The 21,098-nt window shown below is 45.4% G+C and overlaps 1 protein-coding gene across 1 annotated transcript in view; it reads right to left on the bottom strand.

Moving 5' to 3' along the window:
- LOC107383747 (retinal guanylyl cyclase 2) overlaps positions 1-21,098 on the bottom strand; it is a 48,356-nt gene that overhangs the window by 16,391 nt on the left and 10,867 nt on the right. The window contains exons 4-21 of the mRNA XM_070541504.1: positions 17,723-17,878; positions 17,315-17,457; positions 16,966-17,121; positions 14,585-14,734; positions 14,158-14,377; positions 13,718-13,793; positions 12,483-12,567; positions 10,844-10,960; positions 10,653-10,736; positions 8,101-8,277; positions 7,662-7,815; positions 2,106-2,249; positions 1,876-2,024; positions 921-1,084; positions 695-818; positions 385-628; positions 214-312; positions 20-105 (exon numbers count right to left, since the gene is read on the bottom strand). Coding sequence (XP_070397605.1) covers positions 20-105; positions 214-312; positions 385-628; positions 695-818; positions 921-1,084; positions 1,876-2,024; positions 2,106-2,249; positions 7,662-7,815; positions 8,101-8,277; positions 10,653-10,736; positions 10,844-10,960; positions 12,483-12,567; positions 13,718-13,793; positions 14,158-14,377; positions 14,585-14,734; positions 16,966-17,121; positions 17,315-17,457; positions 17,723-17,878 — 2,528 coding nt within the window. The remainder of the gene's footprint in view (positions 1-19; positions 106-213; positions 313-384; positions 629-694; positions 819-920; positions 1,085-1,875; positions 2,025-2,105; positions 2,250-7,661; positions 7,816-8,100; positions 8,278-10,652; positions 10,737-10,843; positions 10,961-12,482; positions 12,568-13,717; positions 13,794-14,157; positions 14,378-14,584; positions 14,735-16,965; positions 17,122-17,314; positions 17,458-17,722; positions 17,879-21,098) is intronic.

Below are 21,098 nucleotides of genomic sequence, written 5' to 3'. Positions count from 1 at the left end.
TTATTTAGCGTGACCTTACCCGAGCCTTCCTGGTGTCTATGTGGTATCCCACCTTGAGGCTGGTCAGAACCTTGACGGTACTCAGACTGATGTGGATCCTGTAGGCTGCAGAACAACAGGAAGTCAGTTGTCCTGATTGTGTTTTACAATCAGTCATGAGAAAGTCTAATTCAGAGCACGCTCACATCACTGACTGGTTTTAGTCTTACGTACGCAGCCCACTAGACTCCATGAGAGAGGCGGTGGTCACGGTGTCTCCAAACAGACAATACCTGGGCATGGTGAGCCCGACCACACCTGCAACCACCGGACCTGTGGAGACAGGTTAGACGGGACTGCTTTAGCCCAACAGTCTCATTCAGAAGTAAGTGTGCACGTGCATACCTGAGTGTAGGCCGATGCGTATCTTCACTTTGATCTCCGGCATGTGTTTGATCTTAAAGGCTCCGATTGAATGCAGGATGTCCAAAGACATGTTAGACACTTCTGCTGCGTGTCGATTTCCGTTTCTGTTGGGAACACCTGAAGCCACCATGTATGCGTCTCCTATAGTCTCCACCTTGTACACATCATGAGTGGCAATGATGGCATCAAACATGGTGTAGAGGTCATTGAGCAGGTCAACCACCTACAATCACATGTTCAGTTAGATCATCACATGTAGACAGCACACAGAAGTCTGAAGGTTTGGTACCTCAATGGGCTCACTAAGAGCTGAAATGGTTGTGAATCCCACAATGTCACTGAAGTAAAGAGTGCAGTCTGAGTAATGTTCAGGCTGGACCGGCTTCCCTTTCTTCAGAGCCTGGGCCACAGACCTGAAACACGATTCACGACACCACTAAGAACGTTTGCATCCAGAATAACTCAGATTCTCAAATGGTTTTTATCTTCATCCACTGAAATGAACAGTGTCTCACTTTGGCAGAAGCTGTCCGACTAGCTTTTCTGTCTTGTTCCTCTCCACCTCCAGCTCATCCGTACGCTCTCTGATCAGATCCTCCAGGTTAGAGCTGTACTGCTCCAGCATCCGCAGCATGGAGTCGATGATGTTGGCCCTCCTGCCTCTGCTGATGCCCCGAAACTGAAAACACGATCAGGAGTTTACGTCCAGTCCCAGTGTCCTCGGGGTTTTGACAGCCTTCTGATCAAGGCTGGCTCAGAGGTGGTTGCATTTGGTAAATCTGGACAGATGCCCAATCTGTCCATGCAGTGCTGCCTGGCAACAACTGCTATGAACGTGGTCACTATTCTGGACTAGTTTTATCTGTGTTGTCCAGCGATGTGATGAGGTAAACCACCTGGAGCACTACATCACTGCTGACCTGTCAGATGACATTCACAGACGGTGTTTCTGCAATACGCGCCAGCCAATTAGCTCTGTGCCCCGTTCTTGTGAAACTGGCATTTAGAGCAGTCGTACGCCCGTTCAGACAGCCCACCTGTGGCAGAACTACAGAAGGTGGCATGCAATGATGGGCTGTGGCTGCTGTTGAGGGTACCTAGATGGATCAATGACAGCCAGATGTTTACGTATTCCTACTACGCCCTGCCATCTAAAGCACGTGCCGCCTGACGGCCTCTACGACGATGAAGCTCGGCTCACTTCACGTCCAGCCTCTGGAATCAGACAGACCATTTTAGATGACTGAGCTGGAACTCACTGCTGCTTGTTACTCTACTCTTCTCAACTCTGTACTCCTACTCCATACTACAGTCTCAAACCTTTTTGATATTATGGCCCTGATTGTGTCCAAAATAAAGTTTGATGATGTCAGTGACTGACAGTAATAATTAATATGGGCCAGGATGATGCTCCAAAAGCATCAGAGAATGAAGCATTAAGGTCACCAAAGATGCATCAAGTCATCTCACCTGTTTGAAAATGTCATGAAAGCTTGGCCTTTTGCTGGGATCTTCACGCCAACATTCACTCATCAGGTTGAGACACTCCGCAGGAGCTTCATCCACTGAAACCACAGGCCTGCAGAGAGGAGGCGGCTTCTTCAGGCGTTCCACGATTTCTGACACACAGACGGACATTCGCTCAGACACATGGGTGGTAGTAACACAGACTCGTCTTTAGGGTTGAGTTTCTAATTTACCATGAGCTGGCATGTCCATCATGGCATACGGCAGTGTTCGTGAGATCACTTCCTGCATGATGACTGAAAAACTGAAGACGTCTCCAGAAAATGAACCCGTTCGTACCGGACTCCTTAGAAGCTCTGGAGCTGTCCACAGCAGATCTGAGATAAACACAAGAAGGATCGGAAAACTGGTTATTTGATGTCTCCATATGACAGATTGACAAATGAGTCCAGAAGGACTTGGTTGCATCTACAGATATGTGAAACACCAGTTTCCTCTACAAACGCAAGATTCAGTCGTTTGGTGATGATGAAGATGGTGATTATTAAGACACCACTGTGCAAGTCTACAACACCCTTGTGTGACAGTCGCTCTCGGTGTCCGGAGAAGTGGCAGCCAGGATGATGGGTTCACCAGACAGACTGGCTCCTAGGATTTCTCGCAGATCACCGCTCATGAGGTCCTACTTGATGAAATAATCTTAACTTAAACATGAATTTTAATTCTATGAACAACAACATCACCTTCATTTAGACAAAAACATGTTTTAGGGAAAAAAGAAAGAGACTGGCAGCACAACCAGTGTGTTTGTTTCTGACCACAACCAAAGTCTGGAAGAAGCCTCTGGGCTGAGAGGCTAAATGTCTCCAACATATCCAGAAACGTCCAGCTGTTTTCAGCTAAAACTCTCAGGACGATCATGTCCAGGATGACTGAGAACTACACCTCCATGCTGCAGCAGCATTCAGTCAGAACAGGAAGTGAAACTTAAATGTAGCTGCTGTCAGTAACAATCTAACAGATTTTAAACATTAAAACTCTCAACAGAAATAGTTCAGCAAGGAAATTAAATATGTTATTTATTATTATTATTATTATTATTATTATTTATTGTGGAAGAAGCTGGTGTGGTCCCAAGGGCGGAAATCCCATTTCAATTTTGGGGGGGACATTAAAAATGTCTCTGCCATTTCAACTGACCTGGTCTGCTGACAGTTGGACAGCAACACACACACAGATGGGATATTGTCATTAGAACGGAGCTGGAGGATATTGATCAACAATAATATCTTGCCAATTTTGTACATCTCCATAAGCATCCTTTCTTTTTATTTTCATTTCAATAACAAGACTGTGGCATAAAACGGAATAAGCAATTCAGAATAAAGATTTAAAAGTAGATCGTTAATAGTTGAAGCAACATGTCCTGAAATGACACGGCTATTAGCTGACCAGCAGCTACACGTGTGGACGGATGCAAAGCATTAGTTTTAAGTACTAAAACATATCTAACTTTTCACAACAAAGAGAGAGAACATAAAATGTCAAATTAAAATGTTATTAAGTCACATAGCATGAAAACTACTAAAATCCAAATAGTTCCATGTTGATTTTAATATATTTGAAATTTTCCTTCTAAATATGTCTAGAAAAAATAACAAACTTCAAATCAGCTTTCACAAGTCAAGTATCAAAATGACTGAAATGTCTTTAATAAATCAGAAATGTTTGTAGGCTACTAGAGAATAACTCTGTAATATTTAATAACTTTATTTAAGTCCTACGGAACGAAAAGATACACAAAATCCAAAAATTTATTCTTGAAATATTTGTTTCATTTTAATAATAAAAATTAAAAACTTTTACTTTACAAATACACTAAACATATACACACTCTATAGTTTATCTTTCAGTTTAATCGATCTCTCACTTTTCTCAGTTTTCATTGTGTTTTTGGGTCTGTGTGGCCAACGGGATCTTTGGCTCTATGTTTTACACTGAGAGCTTTGAGCAATGTGCCTCCACCACACATGTGCTGCAACCAGTTCATCCCTAAGCTGCACGGTGCAACTGCACTTTGACATATTGTAAACAACTGCAGAGCCTGGGGAAGACGTGATAAGAGCGGTTAAATGCTGTGGTTTTCCATACGTCAGACCAGTTAATTTTGATTCTACCATATTCATCTGCTAAATAGGATGAAACGCAGACATTTTCATCGATCTATAAATGCTCTGCAGATTCCAGGGGCAGACCGTGAAAGCGTACGTGTCCGGAAAAAGGAACTTTTGGTCACCTTAGTGAATGGAATTATAATAGTGGAATAATCCTGGAATGACCAGAGAACATGAATTGACAACTTTTTTGGTGGTCTGTCATAAAGGGATCTCCAACCGGTGATCAAAATCTAAAGATAATCGGTGTCTATGTTTCACATTTATGACCACATTTGACACACATATTTAAGTTTGTAGAACAAGCGTGTGATAAATGACTTACTGCTGAAAACCGCCGGCTTTTTGATTCCTGCCTCCTGTGAGCCTGTGGGCTGCTGTGAAGCTGTGAGCGGGGCAGAGCCGGCAACCCCACCCGTTGGAAACAGCATGTGTGGACCGACCATACCAACTTGAGGAATTGGGGGGGGGGGGGGCGACTTTAATCTCTCAACAATTAAAAACACATTGTTTTGTATTTGCAGACTAACTTTTACGTTGTGGTTTTAATAATAATAATGCATTGAACTTATATAGCACTTTTCAAGACCCCCAAAGATGCTTTCACACACTCACATTCACATACTGCTAGTGATGGTAAGCTACTTGTAGCCACAGCCACCCTGGGGAGGTCTGACGGAGGCGAGGCTGCCATTTGGCGCCGTCGGCCCCTCTGACCAACACGGAACTAGCTCTGCCTTTGTTTATAATCAAAGAACCAGGCATGTTTGCAATTAAATAAGAATTTATTTTACAAAGAATTAAGACTTGACAAATGGTTTAAAACTATTATACTGTGAATGGATGGAACTAGTAGATGGGCATCTGAAACTAGGTGTGAATATAGTATTTCGGAGTCAAAATCTCCGCATCTCAGAGAGAGGTGAGTTCTGGATAATAAAAGAATTTGGTTTGCATCTAAGCTGTAAGCTGTTCTTAACAAACTGCACGCAGACGCTATCTCACTGTGTTCTACGTACCTAAGTGGAGGCACCCTTTCGGATCTGAAATATCGGGGGGGGGGGGGGGGGGGGGGGGGGGAGACCCAGAGTACAGAAGTCCGTAGACCAACTCTTAGTATGACCAGGTCGGTCCAGGATCGTTTCCAGGTAACACAGGTGGACTGGATGGAACCAAGCGTCTCAAAACAACTCTGAAGGAGTGTCACAAAATCAGCTTTGTTCTGCAGGAAAAATATCTTGTTGTCCTCAGCTTTGCAGGTGCAAAAGCTTAAGGTTTTGACAGTGTGTCAAAATCCTTCTGGTTAGAAAGGGTGTAGATGGCCAGTCTTAAAGCTTTGCTCTCCAACCTCGTTCTGTCGAATGTTCGGACTGAACTGAGGAGAAAGCAGAGCGGCTGGTTCTTATAGACCGCTGTTATCTTTACCAATAATTATCAGAACACACTCTCCGTGATGCAGAGCCGCTGAGTCTGGGGGACAAGGTTAATTTATGTGTAATGTGTTCTTAAATTAGCTTTACTTCTTGTCTGGTGTGATGAGGGAGATGACCTAATGCAGTAAACATACTACCTACACCTATCTCCTGCATTAGCTTCTGACAGAAAATGGTCTCCTACACCTGTCTCCTGCATTAGCTTCTGATAGAAAATAGTCTCCTACACCTGTCTCCTGCATTGGCATCTGCCAGAAAATGGTCTCCTACACCTGTCTCCTGCATTAGCTTCTGATAGAAAATAGTCTCCTACACCTGTCTCCTGCATTAGCTTCTGATAGAAAATAGTCTCCTACACCTGTCTCCTGCATTAGCATCTGATAGAAAATAGTCTCCTACACCTGTCTCCTGCATTAGCTTCTGATAGAAAACAGACGAGGAAACTCAAGGATAGAAAATCCTGACAGATCTGTCACACTGTCACTAACATTAATGGACTCACCCATCTGGACTCACGACGGGGAAGCTGTTGTTGGTTTAGTCCAGGAAACAGCAGAGAACGTCTCAGCTAGTAGAAGCTAACCGTTAGCATTAGCAGCTCCACCACATAGCAGAACTCCTCCAGGCTTGTGTTATTGGTGGAGGTAAAACATCAATGTTGCAAATCAGTAGTAGAGTGAATTTTTCTAAACAAAATCTCTGAAAAGGAACAATAGATATTTCAGAGGTTCAAAACCTTTATAGAATGTAATCATGGCTTTAATCAGTTACTTATAGAACGTGTGTGTGATTTATTTGTGTGTTAATACAGATGTGAAATCAATTCATATAAAATAATAGTGATTATTTCTCAGACTATAATCGTACCACCAAAATTTATAATTGTAGCAACCCTAGTGGTGATAATGATGAAGATGGTGGTAATGATAGTGAGTCTTCCTCAGTAAGTGAGGCAGCATCAGAGGTAACTGTAGAACCTCATCTGTACTGTTTTGATCCAGTTGGGTTTTCAAAGTTATCAAAAATATTAGCTTAATCTAAACCTTCAACTTGCCTTTTAGATCCAATCCCAACCAAATTAATTAAAGATGCATTTCCTTTGGTTACTGCAACAGGAAACTTGGAGGTGGGAGAGCATATGGAATGGACTAGGGAGACAGAAGACAGGACATGGCACCCTCCGTCTTCTAGGCTGACATATAACGTGAGGCTGAGGTTGAGGCCTTCCCTGGAGCAAGGAAGACCCAACCAGCTAGCGCTAGTGCCGACAGCTCTTCTGCTACCTGTCAATCAAATGGACACACCCCTAATTATTCAAACATTCCAACATTAATTACAGCTAAACAGGCCAGTTAACGGAACTTTGCATCACTTCTGCATTGGCATCTCTTTCAGTAGCTGGAGTTTAGTTGGAAGCGGATTGTTTCTGTCTCCAGCAGACATACGTTTTGGTAATGAGCAACAATCAGAGCAAGCAGTGTTTTTCTAGATCATTTGGAAATGAGCTTGGTGCTTGCTGAGAAGGTGCTGGTCGATTGCAAGTCATTAATCATTTGTCAGGTCAGGTCAGTTCGTGCGTATGTGATGACTTTGTTTCCTGGTTATGTAAAGGTGATGTCAGTTACGTAACATACTCGGTCTGGTTGCGGGGCTTCTCGGTGAAATAGCATTTGTGTTTGTGTGTGATGGGAAACAAAGCCCTCAACACCACTGACGACGACACTACACTAGCCAGCTCTGCACCCCAGGAGTCCTTTTGTTTATGTTTATTTGGCAAATGCTTTTAACCTAAGCGACATACAACTTTTAATCTATAGGGCATGTTGTGATCTGTGGGGGAAACCGAAGTATCGGAGGAAACTACATCATTCGTAGATGAAGGATAGAAACGACATAGTTCGTAGATGAATGATAGAAACGACATCGTTCGTAGATGAATGATAGAAACGGCATAGTTCGTAGATGAGGGATAGAAACGGCACATAGAGCAGCAGGAGCCAGGCCGAGCACCGGCCACACCCTCTTTAGCCTGCACCAAGCTGTTTAGGTGCAACTATTATTTCCTTTGTGCCAAATCTATCTTTAATGCTGTTAAAAGGCCAAACTGGTACAAATCAGGCTTGGGAAAATAATGTGTATAAACCCAGTCTGACACATAAATGAGTGATTAGATGCGTTTTACCTTGTGGATCATCAGGAAGGCTGACGCTCTGGGACTGAAGGATCATGGGAATTCCATAATCTGTGATTTTCAGAACAAAACGTCCATCCACCAAGCAGTTTGTAGACTTCAGACGACCATGAGTCAACCCTCGCAGGTGAAGATATTTCATCCCCTGAAGAAGCGACAGACCGTAAACATGAGTAAGACCACAGAGCTTAGACAAAAGGTCATTGATAACATTACAAAAACTTCACATCTCCAAAATGAATACAAGAGTAAAGGAACACAAAAGCAGGCCTGCTGAGTGAAGATTATGATAAATATGAGTTCCTCTGCAGGCATCAGCATGAAAACGTAATCATGAGGTTTTATCTTTACTGAACAGATGGACCAACAGAAGCTCCAGGAGGATGCAACAACAAATACATCCTCCTTATGTTAAAACTGACTAAAGAACCTTGATGAGGTCCATGAGCAGGGAGGACTTGAACATCCAGTCCAGCCTGACGTTGCTGTCGGCCAGCAGGTCTGCCAGACTTCCTCTGGGACAGTGTTCCACCACCAGAGCCAAGATTCCCGAATCCACGAACAGACCCAGGTACAGGTTCAGGTTCTCATGACGCATCTCACGTAGCTGCACATCAGACAGAAAACAGAAACCTTTTTCGCTGCTGAGCTGTGATTCACTTCACAAATGTTCTCTTGCATCACCATGAAGAGAACAGCAGAAACACCAAAACAAATCATCAGAATGTCCCTTACGAGTTTACCTGCAGCTACCCAAACCCATTGCACCAGACTCTTACTGCTCCTCCTGCAGCTGGGGGGACCCTTTCAGGGACATTACAGGTAATGAACGTCCTTTGCCGCAGTAAGGAGGTGGAGGTTAGATAATTAGATCATCTTTATTGCATTAGTTGCTTCAGAGGCAGCGGGTCACCTGGGCTCCTTGTTAGCCTCTAGACTTTTTGCCCGTTTACCCCAGGGGACAAAAGGGTGGCTTCACGGTAGGGGATGGTCCTGACGGTTGTTGGTGCGTAAGTGGCAAATACCCACTCAGGGTGCCTACCCTTGTTTGAGTCCCTGATAGGATCTTTTGACCAAACTGATTCCAGAGCTAGTTCGGTGCCAAGAGCCTGATTCTTTGGTTTTTGGCCGCAAAAGCATCAGTTTTCCGGTTCCATGCCAGTGCTCATTTGGGCAATGACCATGTGACCTGGACGGGCGTGACTGGTTTGAGAGGAGCAGTTTTTTTGCTGGTCTTCTGTGCAAGTCATAGTTTATCCAAAGCAACAAGCATGTTTAAACAGAGGGATTGGTACCCGTGGGTCCTGGGCTGCTGAGGTCACAGGTCAGTGGTTGACTTTGTCATTTGTGGCCTTGTGTTTAGGACACTTGGGTGAAGAGAGGAGAAGAGAGAGAACTGATCACCACCCTTTGTGTTGATGTGACTTAAACTAGCTAAGCCACAAGGCTGTGGATGCCAGTCACAACAGAAACAGCCAGATGTTGAGGACATGGTTGGTCTGGTGTACCAGTGCAGAGGTCTCCAGTTTCCTCAGGTATGACATTAGAGATTTTTTTTATCGGGCTCTGAACAGATTCAAAACATTAAACAGCAGGTGTTAGCTGGCAAATGGTGAGACCCGAGCGGCTTTAGCCAATCAATTACCACCCACAGCCCAGGAAACCTGGGGAGCTGGAGGAGGGGCTGCAGAAAGGGCAGGTTACTTTCAAAACAGTAATTAGTTATAGTTACTAATTACTTCTTCAAAAAGTAACAGAGTTACTATGTCATAAAAGTAGTAAATTACCAGGAAAAGTAACCACTGAGTCACTTTTTTCATAAAAATATGCAAAAACATTTGGATCTCTTCTTTACAGAACCAACTACATTTACTCTAAATGACTAAATGTGTCTAATGTTTTTATAAAAGTGAATAAATGGACATCTAACAGAAGGAACTACCAAGAGAAAGCATCACACTAAAGTATTTAAATGTCAGTGGGATATGACAAAAGCCCCAGATCCAGTCATGACTCTAAACAGCAGAAAAGGTGGATCTGCATCAGTTCCTGCACGTAAATGAACTTCTATTTACAGTCTTACCTTTGATCTCTTTAAAGAGAAATAGCTTCTGTCTGGGTACTTCTGTTACTCATAATCTAGTAACCCATAAATTCTATTCGACTTCATTTATAAAGCGCCAAAGCAGGACCAGCGTCGTCTCAAGGACCTTCACACAATAAACATTCCAGTAAGGTCAGGTCATTAAGCCAATCAGTAACATGTTTCCTATACAAGGAACCCAGCAGGTTGCATCGAGTCATTGACTAGTGTCAGACTCTTTACAGCAATCCTCATACTAAGTAAGCATGCAGCGAGAGTGGAGAGGAAAACTCCCTTTTAACAGGAAGAAACCTCCAGAGGATCCTGGCTCAGTATAAACAGCCATCTGCCACGACTGACTTGGGATGGAGAAGACAGAGCAGACACACACACACACACACACACACACACACACACACACACACACACACACACACACACACACACACACACACACACGCACACACACACACACACACATGACTGCAGGATGATCTAGGTAGACAGAAGATCATGACGAGGAATGAGCTGACATCTGGGCGGTGAACAGGGGAGCAGATCTTCCTTGAATAGATAGTTATGCGGTCACATCAAGTTTGGTACGGCTGCAGACCCGGAGACGGCAAAGCAGATTCACACCTGCTCTCTGGGTCTGTAGCTCATTGGCTGTGATGTGATTGGTGATAAGCATCTGCCCCTTTAGCTCCTGATCAGATGAGGATAGCTTCAACATACCTTGTTGCTGAATTCTGTAACGGGTGGCATCAGTCATTATAACAACAGAGAAAGTCATTCATCTGATAACACGGTAAATGTTGTTCCCATCACCGGGGCTGAGTCTGGGATAGCCTCACCAGAACCAGACCCAGATACGACCAGGTGCACCAGCTGTGTCCTACCTGGCTGAACAGATTTTGGGTGTTCTGATTGACAGCTGTCATTGTCTTTCCAAAAGGAATTTTTTTCAGCCAGACCCAGTCGCCCTGGCAACAGTAAACCAATCAGAGCAGAGTTAGTATTATGGCAAGAAAAGAATACCCAGGTAAAGGAACAGGTACAGGTGCCTGTACTGATATCATTACAGGCATACCTCCAGGATCCCAATGTTGGAGCTCTCTGGTGTTGTTAAGATGTAGCTTCTAGCAATGGTCCGTAGTGGCGTTTTGATCTCCAGAAGACTTCTCATGATCGACTCATCATTCAGTTTCTAGGAGGAAAAATTTCAATTTGAAGCGACTCAAACCCACTCCTGTAGTTAAAGTGGGAGTGGTGTGACTAAAGCTAAACCTTTAGTGGAAACAGTAGGAGAACAAACAAAAGCACCACAGGCACCTATAAGACCTCGATGAGGGACAGGAGCACCGGGGGGAAAATGTCCAACTGGACCACTAAACTAAAACAGAGAATGGGTTGGGAGTCCACCTGCACACCCTGACCCAGTTCAGATGTAATGGTGACCCAGGGTAGTGACTGGTGGTGCTAAGCTTAGAACTCCAGATCCATCTGAATAGACCATCAGCCACATCCAGACACAGAGTTGTTGCCCCTGCCCCACAGCTTCCTCCTGCAGGGGCAACTGTGGAACTGAACTAGTCCAGATATCTGCTCCCACAAGAGCAGCAAATGATTAGAAATCTGACCCAACAGTAAAAATAACGCAACATAGGTTTTATTCTGAAAGGAACTGGATTCACCTCGCTGACACATGTGACACTTCCTGTCTTTAACTTCCTGACGATCCACATCTGGCATCTAGTAAAAATAGACTTGTGCTGTCCTGAGCTCCACATGCGGATCTGCACTGCCCTGCTGCCGGAGTGAATGCTGACTGGACTCAGTGATTTGTGGTCAATGTGCATGCTGCAGCATCTGCTCCACGCTTGGTGTGAGCGACGCTTTAGGAGCTGTGACCTCTGGACCTGACAGGCTGAGGAGCGACCAGCAAACGCAGAAACCTAACACAATGGTCTATCCTCTTTATAAAATACTAAATCAATGTTCTTCTACTCATGCAAATAAAGATCTTCAGTCACTTTTTTCTCCCAGCTGCAGCTTTTTGAGGGACTGCTTTAGTTTGTTGTTTTCATCGGACTCACTGCTAACAGCTGACTAGACTCTGATTTCAGTTCAGATCGCTGAGTTCAGTTCATTATTCCACTTAGTTAAACCTTCGCTGTGCTTTTAAATCGCTGCTGTTTTGTAGCAATTTAAAAGCACAGCTCATCCCCACCAGGGTGTGAATGGGTGAATGACTGTTGTAAAGCACCTTGGGGGTTCCAGGACTCTAGAAGGCGCTATATCAAACACAGGCCCACAAAAGGAAATTGAGATTTTGTGTAAATGTAACATTGAAGTTAAAGTCCCGTAATCACCACACACTGGTTACATCTCCGCATGTGACCCATCCCCATGGGGAGCAGTGAGCTGCAGCAGCTCAGGAACCATTAGCTGGTTTAACCCCTAATCCCCCCCCCCCCAAAAAAATGCTGAGTCAAGCGAGGAGGCACTGGGTCCTAGGTATGACTATGGATTTGAACCCACAACCTCCCCGTCCTACTGAGCTGGTTCAACATGAACATGAAAGGCAGGTCATTGCTGGATTCACTGAGAGTCAACTGAGCAACAGGACAGAGCAAAAGCTGAGGGGAACTCCAGTTAGCTGCTGGGATCACATTAGAATGGAAGCACACTCTACTGGTATCAGTGGGAACAACAAAGAGCTTTATAACCTTTCTGCTGACTTGAGTGTCGATGAACACAATGTCATCCAGAGTCAGAATGAGTTTGGTCACATTTGCAGATATTTTGCACTTCCTGTTCAAAAACACAACTGCTTCATTCAGAGTTACAGAACACTGAAACACGTTCCACTGGGAACAACAGGACTTCTCTCATCCAAGGAGCTTCTCCAGGTCTGAAACTCGGGTTGGGTAAGGCTTAGAGGTTGTGTTTGGAAACAAACATGTTAATAGGACAGAGGTCACCAATGGGGTCATGGAGGTCACATGAGTGTATGGCCTTGGCATATGTATTTGGCTCTGCTGCAGGTACTTGACATCTTTTCAAACATTTTAATGCCAACTCTTTTATGTTCTTTGCAGTAATGTCCTGGCTACGATCTTGTACGATCACCTGACTCTCTAATCCTTCTGATTGTCCATGATCAGTCAAGGCGTGCCGTGGCTGTCTTCACCGGGTGTTGGACACTAGCTACGCGCATCTAACAACGTTTTTATGAACCAGGTGATAAAGAGGAAAAGGAGGAAACAAACAGCTCCAGGTGAGAATAACGTTTGGCTAGTAAACACTGGCCTCCATCCATGTTTCCTCAGGTGTGTTTATTCGCATCCTTCTGTGGTTTCTCCTCCTGTTCCCTCCATGAGTGGTCTTTATAAACACCGTGGATCTAACCCTTGTAATCTACGTCCACTAACTCCAGCTGTTTCTGTACTTTCTGATTCATCCACCTCACTCAGCATGGCTCTATTAAAACCCGCTCCATTAACAATAAGTCCTTCCTGCTCAATGATCCAATTCTCTCTAAACACCTGGACTTTCTGTGCAGCAAACATCTGATTATTCTGGTCTGTTTGAACTCTGCCCGAGTGGTTTTCAAAGCGGGCTCAAAGCGTCAATTGCCCTATCAGTGTTTGTCTTAGAGGAAGCTTCTTGGATGAGAGACTAGACGTCCAAAATAACAAAAGTACAGTTGTTTTCAATTAAACCTTCAAGATTATCATTCTACTGAGAACCTACACCAGCCAAATACACCTCAGCACAGGTAATAACCAGATTATAACCGTCACAGCATCTTACCCTTTAAGAGAGAAGAGAGAGAGAGAGAGAGAGAGAGAGAGAGAGAGAGAGAGAGAGAGAGAGAGAGAGAGAGTGTGAGAGAGAGAGAGAGAGAGAGAGAGAGAGAGAGAGAGAGAGAGAGAGAGAGAGAGAGAGAGAGAGAAATGACCTGATCCAAAAGATGAAAGCAGCAATCAGACCACAAAGCAGTAGGATGATGAAGAACATGGTGACTCCATCCACTCCTGGAACACAAACACAAGTCTCATCAGTCTGTCTCATTTTTCAGATTCAAAAGTTCTCAGGTAGTTTCTGAACCTTCACAGCTGACTAGCTATGGGGCTTTTATCCAATGACATCCATCACTGTTTTCATTTTTGTTGTTTCTTATCTTGTTTAACTTGTTTGATACCTATTTGATCAGCAGTTAATATCGTGGTAAATAAATTAATCTGGCAGGGCCAATCAGATAAAGTAACCAGTCCATGACTGAACCTTTCTGTGGGAAAAAACAAGGAGCTTGTCTGTTGGACCAAGCCTACGGAAGTAGAAAGTGTCTACAACTGAAACGTGCATATCCACCCTCCTTTTGAGCGTCGCTGAACACACCTCCACTGCAGGCCTCCTCTGGACTGAACCAGCAGAAGCTGGCTTTGGGGGGTTTTCCTCCAGGAAAGAAAAATGAGCGAGTCAACGGTCTCAGTCCCCCAACTGTGCCATCACTATGCATTGGTGCAAGTGAATGGGTCGGCACCAGGTGGTCACCTTCACTGTCCAACACCACATACCTGGCCTGAAGGCCACGCCCACCTTTACCTCCATACAGCACCTGACAACAACAAAGACGCAAATACATTATCGAAAACTGAAGACTTGCTGTGAAGTTTGTCATGAGATATGACTAAAATCAATAAAAGTGGATGGATGAATGAATGAATGAATGAATGAATGAATGAATGAATGAATGAATGGATGGATGGATGGATGGATGGATGGATGGCTTGGGACAGTAACCATTTTGAGGATGTGGGTTAACCTGATTGAAGCCTTGGAAATCAAAGCCTCCATCTGATTGGAAGAGCTGACTGCCTGTCACCCAGTGCCCACCCCCTGCCTGGCGACGCTCTTCCACTGCCTTAGCAACGAAGTACACCATATTAAAGATGGTGCCAAACATTGGAGACACCTGTGGATTAAATCCAGGAGAGAAAACCGTCACACAAACATCATCACACAAACATGCACATAGGACCTTGGGGGGGTGGACAAGTCAGGGGGTGTGGGTATGGAACCCATTTCCACATTCCTGTGGCAACCTGCCCCCCAATTTTATTTGCACCTTTAACACTTCCACCAACAACATTCCATGCAAACACACACTTAGGGCCTTGGGAGTGAGCACATTCAACGGCATTTGGCAAGGGGATTTTTCTGCCTCATCTCGAGTGCTGGATGCCCACTTCCAATTTTAAACTGCACTTAGACAGAGGGCTGTGGGTGCAAGTGGGGTAGTGTGGTTGCATCAGCTGGCATAGGCCAGACGATGCCCGCACTGCCCGCTCACCACAGCCATGGCATACACCTCATCAACATGCACTAACACTGTATTGGAGCAGGCGGAGGGAGACAGGGGTTCTCAGCACACCTCTGTTGTCTCTTGGCTTCCCGGGGCTGGAGGATAGGAGGGGGATCTGGCCGTCTGGTTTTGGTCTGGGGTGGTGGGTTGCTTTGCTCAGCGTTGGGCGGGGGAGCCTGCTCATCAGCACCCCAGCAGAAAGGGTCGAACTCTGGTAACCGGTGATGGTTGTCTCCTTTGTGCAGCAGTACCGGGACCAGAGTGAATAGGGTGTGTATGGGGAGCATGAGTGGGTGTCCGGCGTGCATTTTTGTAAGTCTTAGGTTGTATGTGTATGTGTGAGCATGAGGGACGGAGTGTGTGACTGTGTCTGTGTATGACTGTATATGTCAGGTAGAGCCTTTGACTCCTCCCCTCTCCTGGGACTTCTTTTGCTGCTACACATCTTCGCCTCTCCTCCCTCTGCCGCACTAGTTGTGGAGTGTGGTGCCTTGGTCTGCCTGAGTGTTCGTGGCTCCCGGGTCAGGGGGTTTAAGCTTTTTGGAGTCTGCCTGATCAATTCCAGTGGCTGCCTGGTGGGATCTGAGTCCCTGGGCTCTGCTGGGTCCCCGGCGGGGGTGGTTGCAGCTGGGTCCCGGGTCGCTGGGTTCCGGGCTCGGCCGGCTGGGGGGTGGGAGGCTGCGGGCAGGCCTGTGAGCTTGCCGCTGATATCTCCAGGGACTGCTCCTGGTTCTCTGGGACTTGGAGCTCCCTCCATCTCCTAAACATCTTTGGGGGCAGATATGTGGCCCCTCACACTCTCTATTGGACGCTCCTATACAGAAACCTTACATAAACAAGCGCGGGTACACACACAGGTGCTCACAATGTGCTCTCATAAGTATGGACTTGGGCATTTTCAACAAGTCTTGAGGCTGTGGTTGGCACTAAATGCACTGTGATTTATTGTCGTGTGATTGTTCAGTAAAACAATGTTGATTTTATATTTCATCAGGTTGACTCAGTGATAGCTTGCTTCTGTTGCATTGTTGTGTTTTTTTTCTCTTTCTGCAGATCTAGAAGCAGACTCTTGTTCATCATAGATTTTTTATTTTTGTGGACCCCCTCCCCCCCCCCCCCCCTTTTTTTTTGTCTCTTCCTTTCTCTTTCTTCTCTGTCTCCGTGTCTGGTCAGAATTACAAAGCATTCAAAAAACAATAACAATTTAGTTTTAAGAATCAGGCGTGACATTAAAAGCAGAAGCTTTGATGCTCCACCTGAGAGTAAATCTGTAAGGCTTGTCACCAGCATTCAGACATCAATTCCATTTGCTTCACAGCCAGACAGGACACAGAAAAATAATAAAATAAAAAATAAAAAAAGGAGAGAAAACCAATCTCAGATCTGAAATGATGTGTTTAAATTAGCACTGAGCTTCAGAAGAGTCTTTAGGTCATGCCTGGGATTGGTCCAGAGGTCCCTGAGGAAACCAACAGTTCAGGGACCAACATAGGGAACCAACAGAGACTCCAGACACGTTTCACAGCCTCGGGTCCTCAAGGGAAACGGTCACAAGTGACCCAGAGCCTTTTATTAAACGCTGAAAACCTACTACGCAGATGATGGCACCTTTAGCAGCCAGCTAGCAAGCCTGGAAGGTGGAGTCAGAGCAGTCCATGAGTCACATGACCTTCATAAATTCAAAAGAATGGTACCCAACAAAGCTGCTGAGAGAGAACCATGTCTGGCTTGATCTTCTCTGCTGCTCATCAGTGACTCGCTCCTGAGGGTCCTGACTGATTTAAGGTGATAACTGGTCCCACAAACATGATTTTCTCCAACTGGGTGCTGATATTGGTTACCTCTGTGGCAGAAATGGCCGATCGGATCTCTCTGTTGATCTGAGCCTGACGAAAAGCCTCATAGAAACTCTGGTCAGAATCCATAGTAACAGTGAGGACAGCACTGTAGGCGTGACGTAGCTGTGTGTTGTTGGTGAGCTGGTGAAATGTTACATCCTGATTGAACAAAGCAGAAGCAACAAATCAGGACTCGGTATTAGGAAGTGGTAGAAGGTCTAGGACTGGTTCTGTGGGACATGGCTCTCCTGAGAACTAGCAGCTGCTTGGTGCCTCCATCACCAGAAACCAGCTCACACCATCAGTGTCTGGATGTGCTAATTCTTAACTTTGCATTCAAATGATCACTTACCTGGTACGGCATGGCATACAGCAGGGCATCATATGGGATAAAGACGTAACCATCGGAGACCATCCTCTTGTCTAGAGCAGCTAACAGAAGCTCTTTCTGATGCTCTCCACCAACCAGAACAGAGCTCATGCACATGATGACAACTGAAGAAGAAGAATTAGAATTACATTCACAGCTGTAGGTCTCTAAGGGTCAGCAACTTCCATTTTATTAGGTTTTTATCTGTTTTTTATATGTGATTACAGCCGGGTTGTGGGGTCACCAGGTCAACCCTCTGTAATGACCCCAAACCAGACTCACCCTGAGGGTTCCAGCACTACTGATATTGTCATTTATATCATCTGCAGGTTCACATCCACTGGTGTTTATTCATCAACATCATTAATAGATTTGACCCTCAGGTCTGACCTTTGACCTTGTCAGCTTGTCTGATCTGTTCCAGGGCCTGCCGGGCCCCGCCTTTGCTGTTTCTTTCCATAGAAACAACTGGTCCAATTGGCAGGCCCATAGCTCGTAGTGCAGAGGCCACTTCCTGTCCTGTACTCTCCCAGAGGTCGGTCGGAGCTGAGGAACACAAGATCAAATGAAGAAGAAAGGTCATCACTGATTATCATCTGATTTTAATTAGGGTTGGGCATCAAGCATCGTGCCTCGATTGGAACCAATTCCAACTGTTAGCTTGTCCCGGAATTGTTAAGTTTCTTATTTCTATTCCTAGTTTCGATTCCCAGAATGCAGACGGAAGAGGAATCCGTAGCCGATCTCCATGAAAAATAAACGTGATCTGCAAATTGTGATCAAGGCTTCTCAGAGCTGATCACACCAGCTGTCTGTGTGCAGCACGAGCCACTTTGGCCGACTGGTTAGCTCGTGTGACTCTCACCCGGGAGTCTAGGGATCAAATCCCGCCCAGGCCCTCATTACTCCACCTTGCCACATTCACAGTCAGATGCTGACCGCTTGCCATTTGAATTCCTCCATGCCTGATGTCTCTGGACATGGTCCGAGATGCGCTTAACAGGACTATGAAGGGTGATGTGATTGCACTTCAAACTCACCTAGCTTTCACTTTAGGCATTGCTATTCCGCTTTGGGTCAACCCCAATGCTAGAAAGTTGGCATTCTTCATCAATTTACCAGTCATGTCCCCAGGGCACATCTACCGACTGAAGGAAATGATCAACATTGGTAAGTGGGTGGATGATACATCAAATTGCATACGCCACCAGTGGTCGCGTTCCAAGATGACAAGCCGGATGTAGTTCTGGTCCCCCTACCTGCGCGTACGTTCTCTCACTTGAGGCCTTCACATCCTTCGTCCAGGCACACCTTTTCTGCACAACAAAGCCGCGAGCTTGTGTGGAATTGGTCAGACGGCGAAAGATTCTAAATGTCCTGTGACAGTTACACCCCGATCGCATGTGTTACAGAATACTGCAGTTATCGTTAGTCAGCACTGTCAACACCCCCATGCTCGAGGCAGACATTTACTACAATTGCCACAACGTGTCCACTCGGGTTGAGCTGCCATTCCAGACTCTGTGGGTGTCTGTCCCTCGTGGTGCTGTGGTCCACGTTTGTGAGGTCTCTACCATTTGAATGTATCAACAGAAATGGCGACTCATCAGACCAGGCTACATTTCTCCAGTCTTCAACTGTCCGGTTTTGGTGAGCTGGTGCAAACTGTAGCCTCTTTTTCCTATTTGTAGTGGAGATGAGTGGTACCAGAGAGATATAAGGAACCACCTTTCGTCAAGCTTTTTGACAGGTCTATTGTTCTTTGACCTTTATGCCCTTTCCCCCAAACCACCTTACATCAAACTTGACAGGTGTATTGTTTAATGACCTTTTGTGATGACCTTTAATGACCGTATATGTCAAGAAATGAATTGATGACTGTTGTGTAATGACGCATGAAGTTAATGATTATAGTCCCCTTTTTTCAAGATGTATATTGATGATCTGCTTTGATGTATTCAATTTGCACCACTTTACGTCAAATTAGGATTGATAATTCTTTTGTGTTAGCCCCACAGTTCCAACAGCCCCTCCCTTTCATACATGAGCCCCCCCCCCCCCCACACACACACACACACACACACACATTTAAAGGACTTACCCCTTTCAGAAAATGCCTGACTCAAGAATTTAGGGTTAAGCTGGGCGTACACTGTGCGACTTTTTCACTCGTAGCACTCAGCTTCAGCTCACACTGTACGACTTCCTCGCAGGGCAGATCTCACGAGTCATGCGCTCACACTGTACGACCCAGTTCTCGGATGCGACCTGACTGCTCACACTGTACGTCTGGTAGCAACACGTCGGCCCTAAATATATGCTAAAAATAGCCGTTTTTACTCAACACGTCAGACTTGTTTTGCCTGTTGTCCTTTGGGAGTGCTGCAGGAGGACACACAGGGATTTATGGGGGTTGGATGAGGAAAATGAAATAAAGAAAGTAAATCTGTGTTTTGTGATCAGTTTAATTTGACAAGAACACGACAAACACGCTTTCTTGACAATCTTTGTGAGTAAAAAAACGTGTAGAAATAAAAACGAACAGCGTGTGTTATTAGGGAAATAGCGAGCGAGCGGCGTTGATGCAGGATTGCGCATGCGTCGTGAGCGGTTCTGGTACTTTTTGGGTCGCAGCTGCTCGCAGCACCGCTTCAACAGTGCGATACCCTCACGAGGGACGAGCGAAATATTAAACACGCCAGAAGTCCGTGCGACCTCACGACTGCTGATCGGTAGCTGGTCACGTGGTGTTAATCGCCTCTCGTAACACCATGTACACTACACGACGCTCGGTGTAAAGCTCGCCCCGATCTCGTGGATTCTCGCACGACTGGAAAATCGGCTCAAAAAAGTGAAAAAGTCGCACAATGTACGCCCGGCTTTAACCATACAGACATTTGTCTCAGCCACACCTCTCCTACATTCCTCTCCTTATCCTAGTGTTAAATTTACAACAAAGGGAATCACCATAGAGACAATTGTCACCGCAGCTCGCAATCATTTCACTTACGTTCTGTAAATGCATCCAATACATGGGATCAGTGGGTGGTTGTCGCCAAGCAACTAAACTAACTGCTCATTTCTAAGCAATGTCAGGAAGTAAGTGGATGAAAAAGCTCAGTTCACCACATTCCAACAATTGTCTCCTCAGCTCGCAATCATTTCATTTACCTAGACAAAGCATCGACTTACCTTTGTTCTGTAAATGCATCCAGTACATGGGAATCAGTGGTGGGGGTTGTTTCCATGCAACTAACAGCTCATTCTAAAGCCGGGCGTACACTGTGCGACTTTTTCACTCGCAGCGTTCAGCTTCAGCTCAAACTGTACGACTTCCTCGCAGAGCAGATCTCACGAGTCGTGTGCTCACACTGTACGACCCAGTTCTCGCATGCGACCTGACTGCTCACACTGTACGTCTGGTAGCAACACGTCGGCCCTAAAAATGTGCTAAAAATAGCAGTTTTTACTCAACACGTCAGACTTTTTTGTCTTGCCTGTTGTCCTTCGGGAGTGCTGCAGGAGGACACACAGGGATTTATGGGGGTTGGATGAGGAAAACGAAATAAAGAAAGTGAATCTGTGTTTTGTGATCAGTTTAATTTGACATGAACACGACAAACACGCTTTCTTGACAATCTTTGTGAGTAAAAAAAACGTGTAGAAACAAAAACGAACAGCGTGTGTTATTAGGGAAATAGCGAGCGACCGGCCGGCGTTGATGCAGGATTGCGCGCGCATGCGCCGTGAGCGGTTCTGGTACTTT

Source organism: Nothobranchius furzeri, chromosome 11 (assembly GCF_043380555.1).
Source record: "Nothobranchius furzeri strain GRZ-AD chromosome 11, NfurGRZ-RIMD1, whole genome shotgun sequence".
In the NCBI taxonomy this organism is placed as follows: Eukaryota; Metazoa; Chordata; class Actinopteri; order Cyprinodontiformes; family Nothobranchiidae; genus Nothobranchius; species Nothobranchius furzeri.
This window is presented reverse-complemented; position numbering and strand designations above follow the sequence as displayed.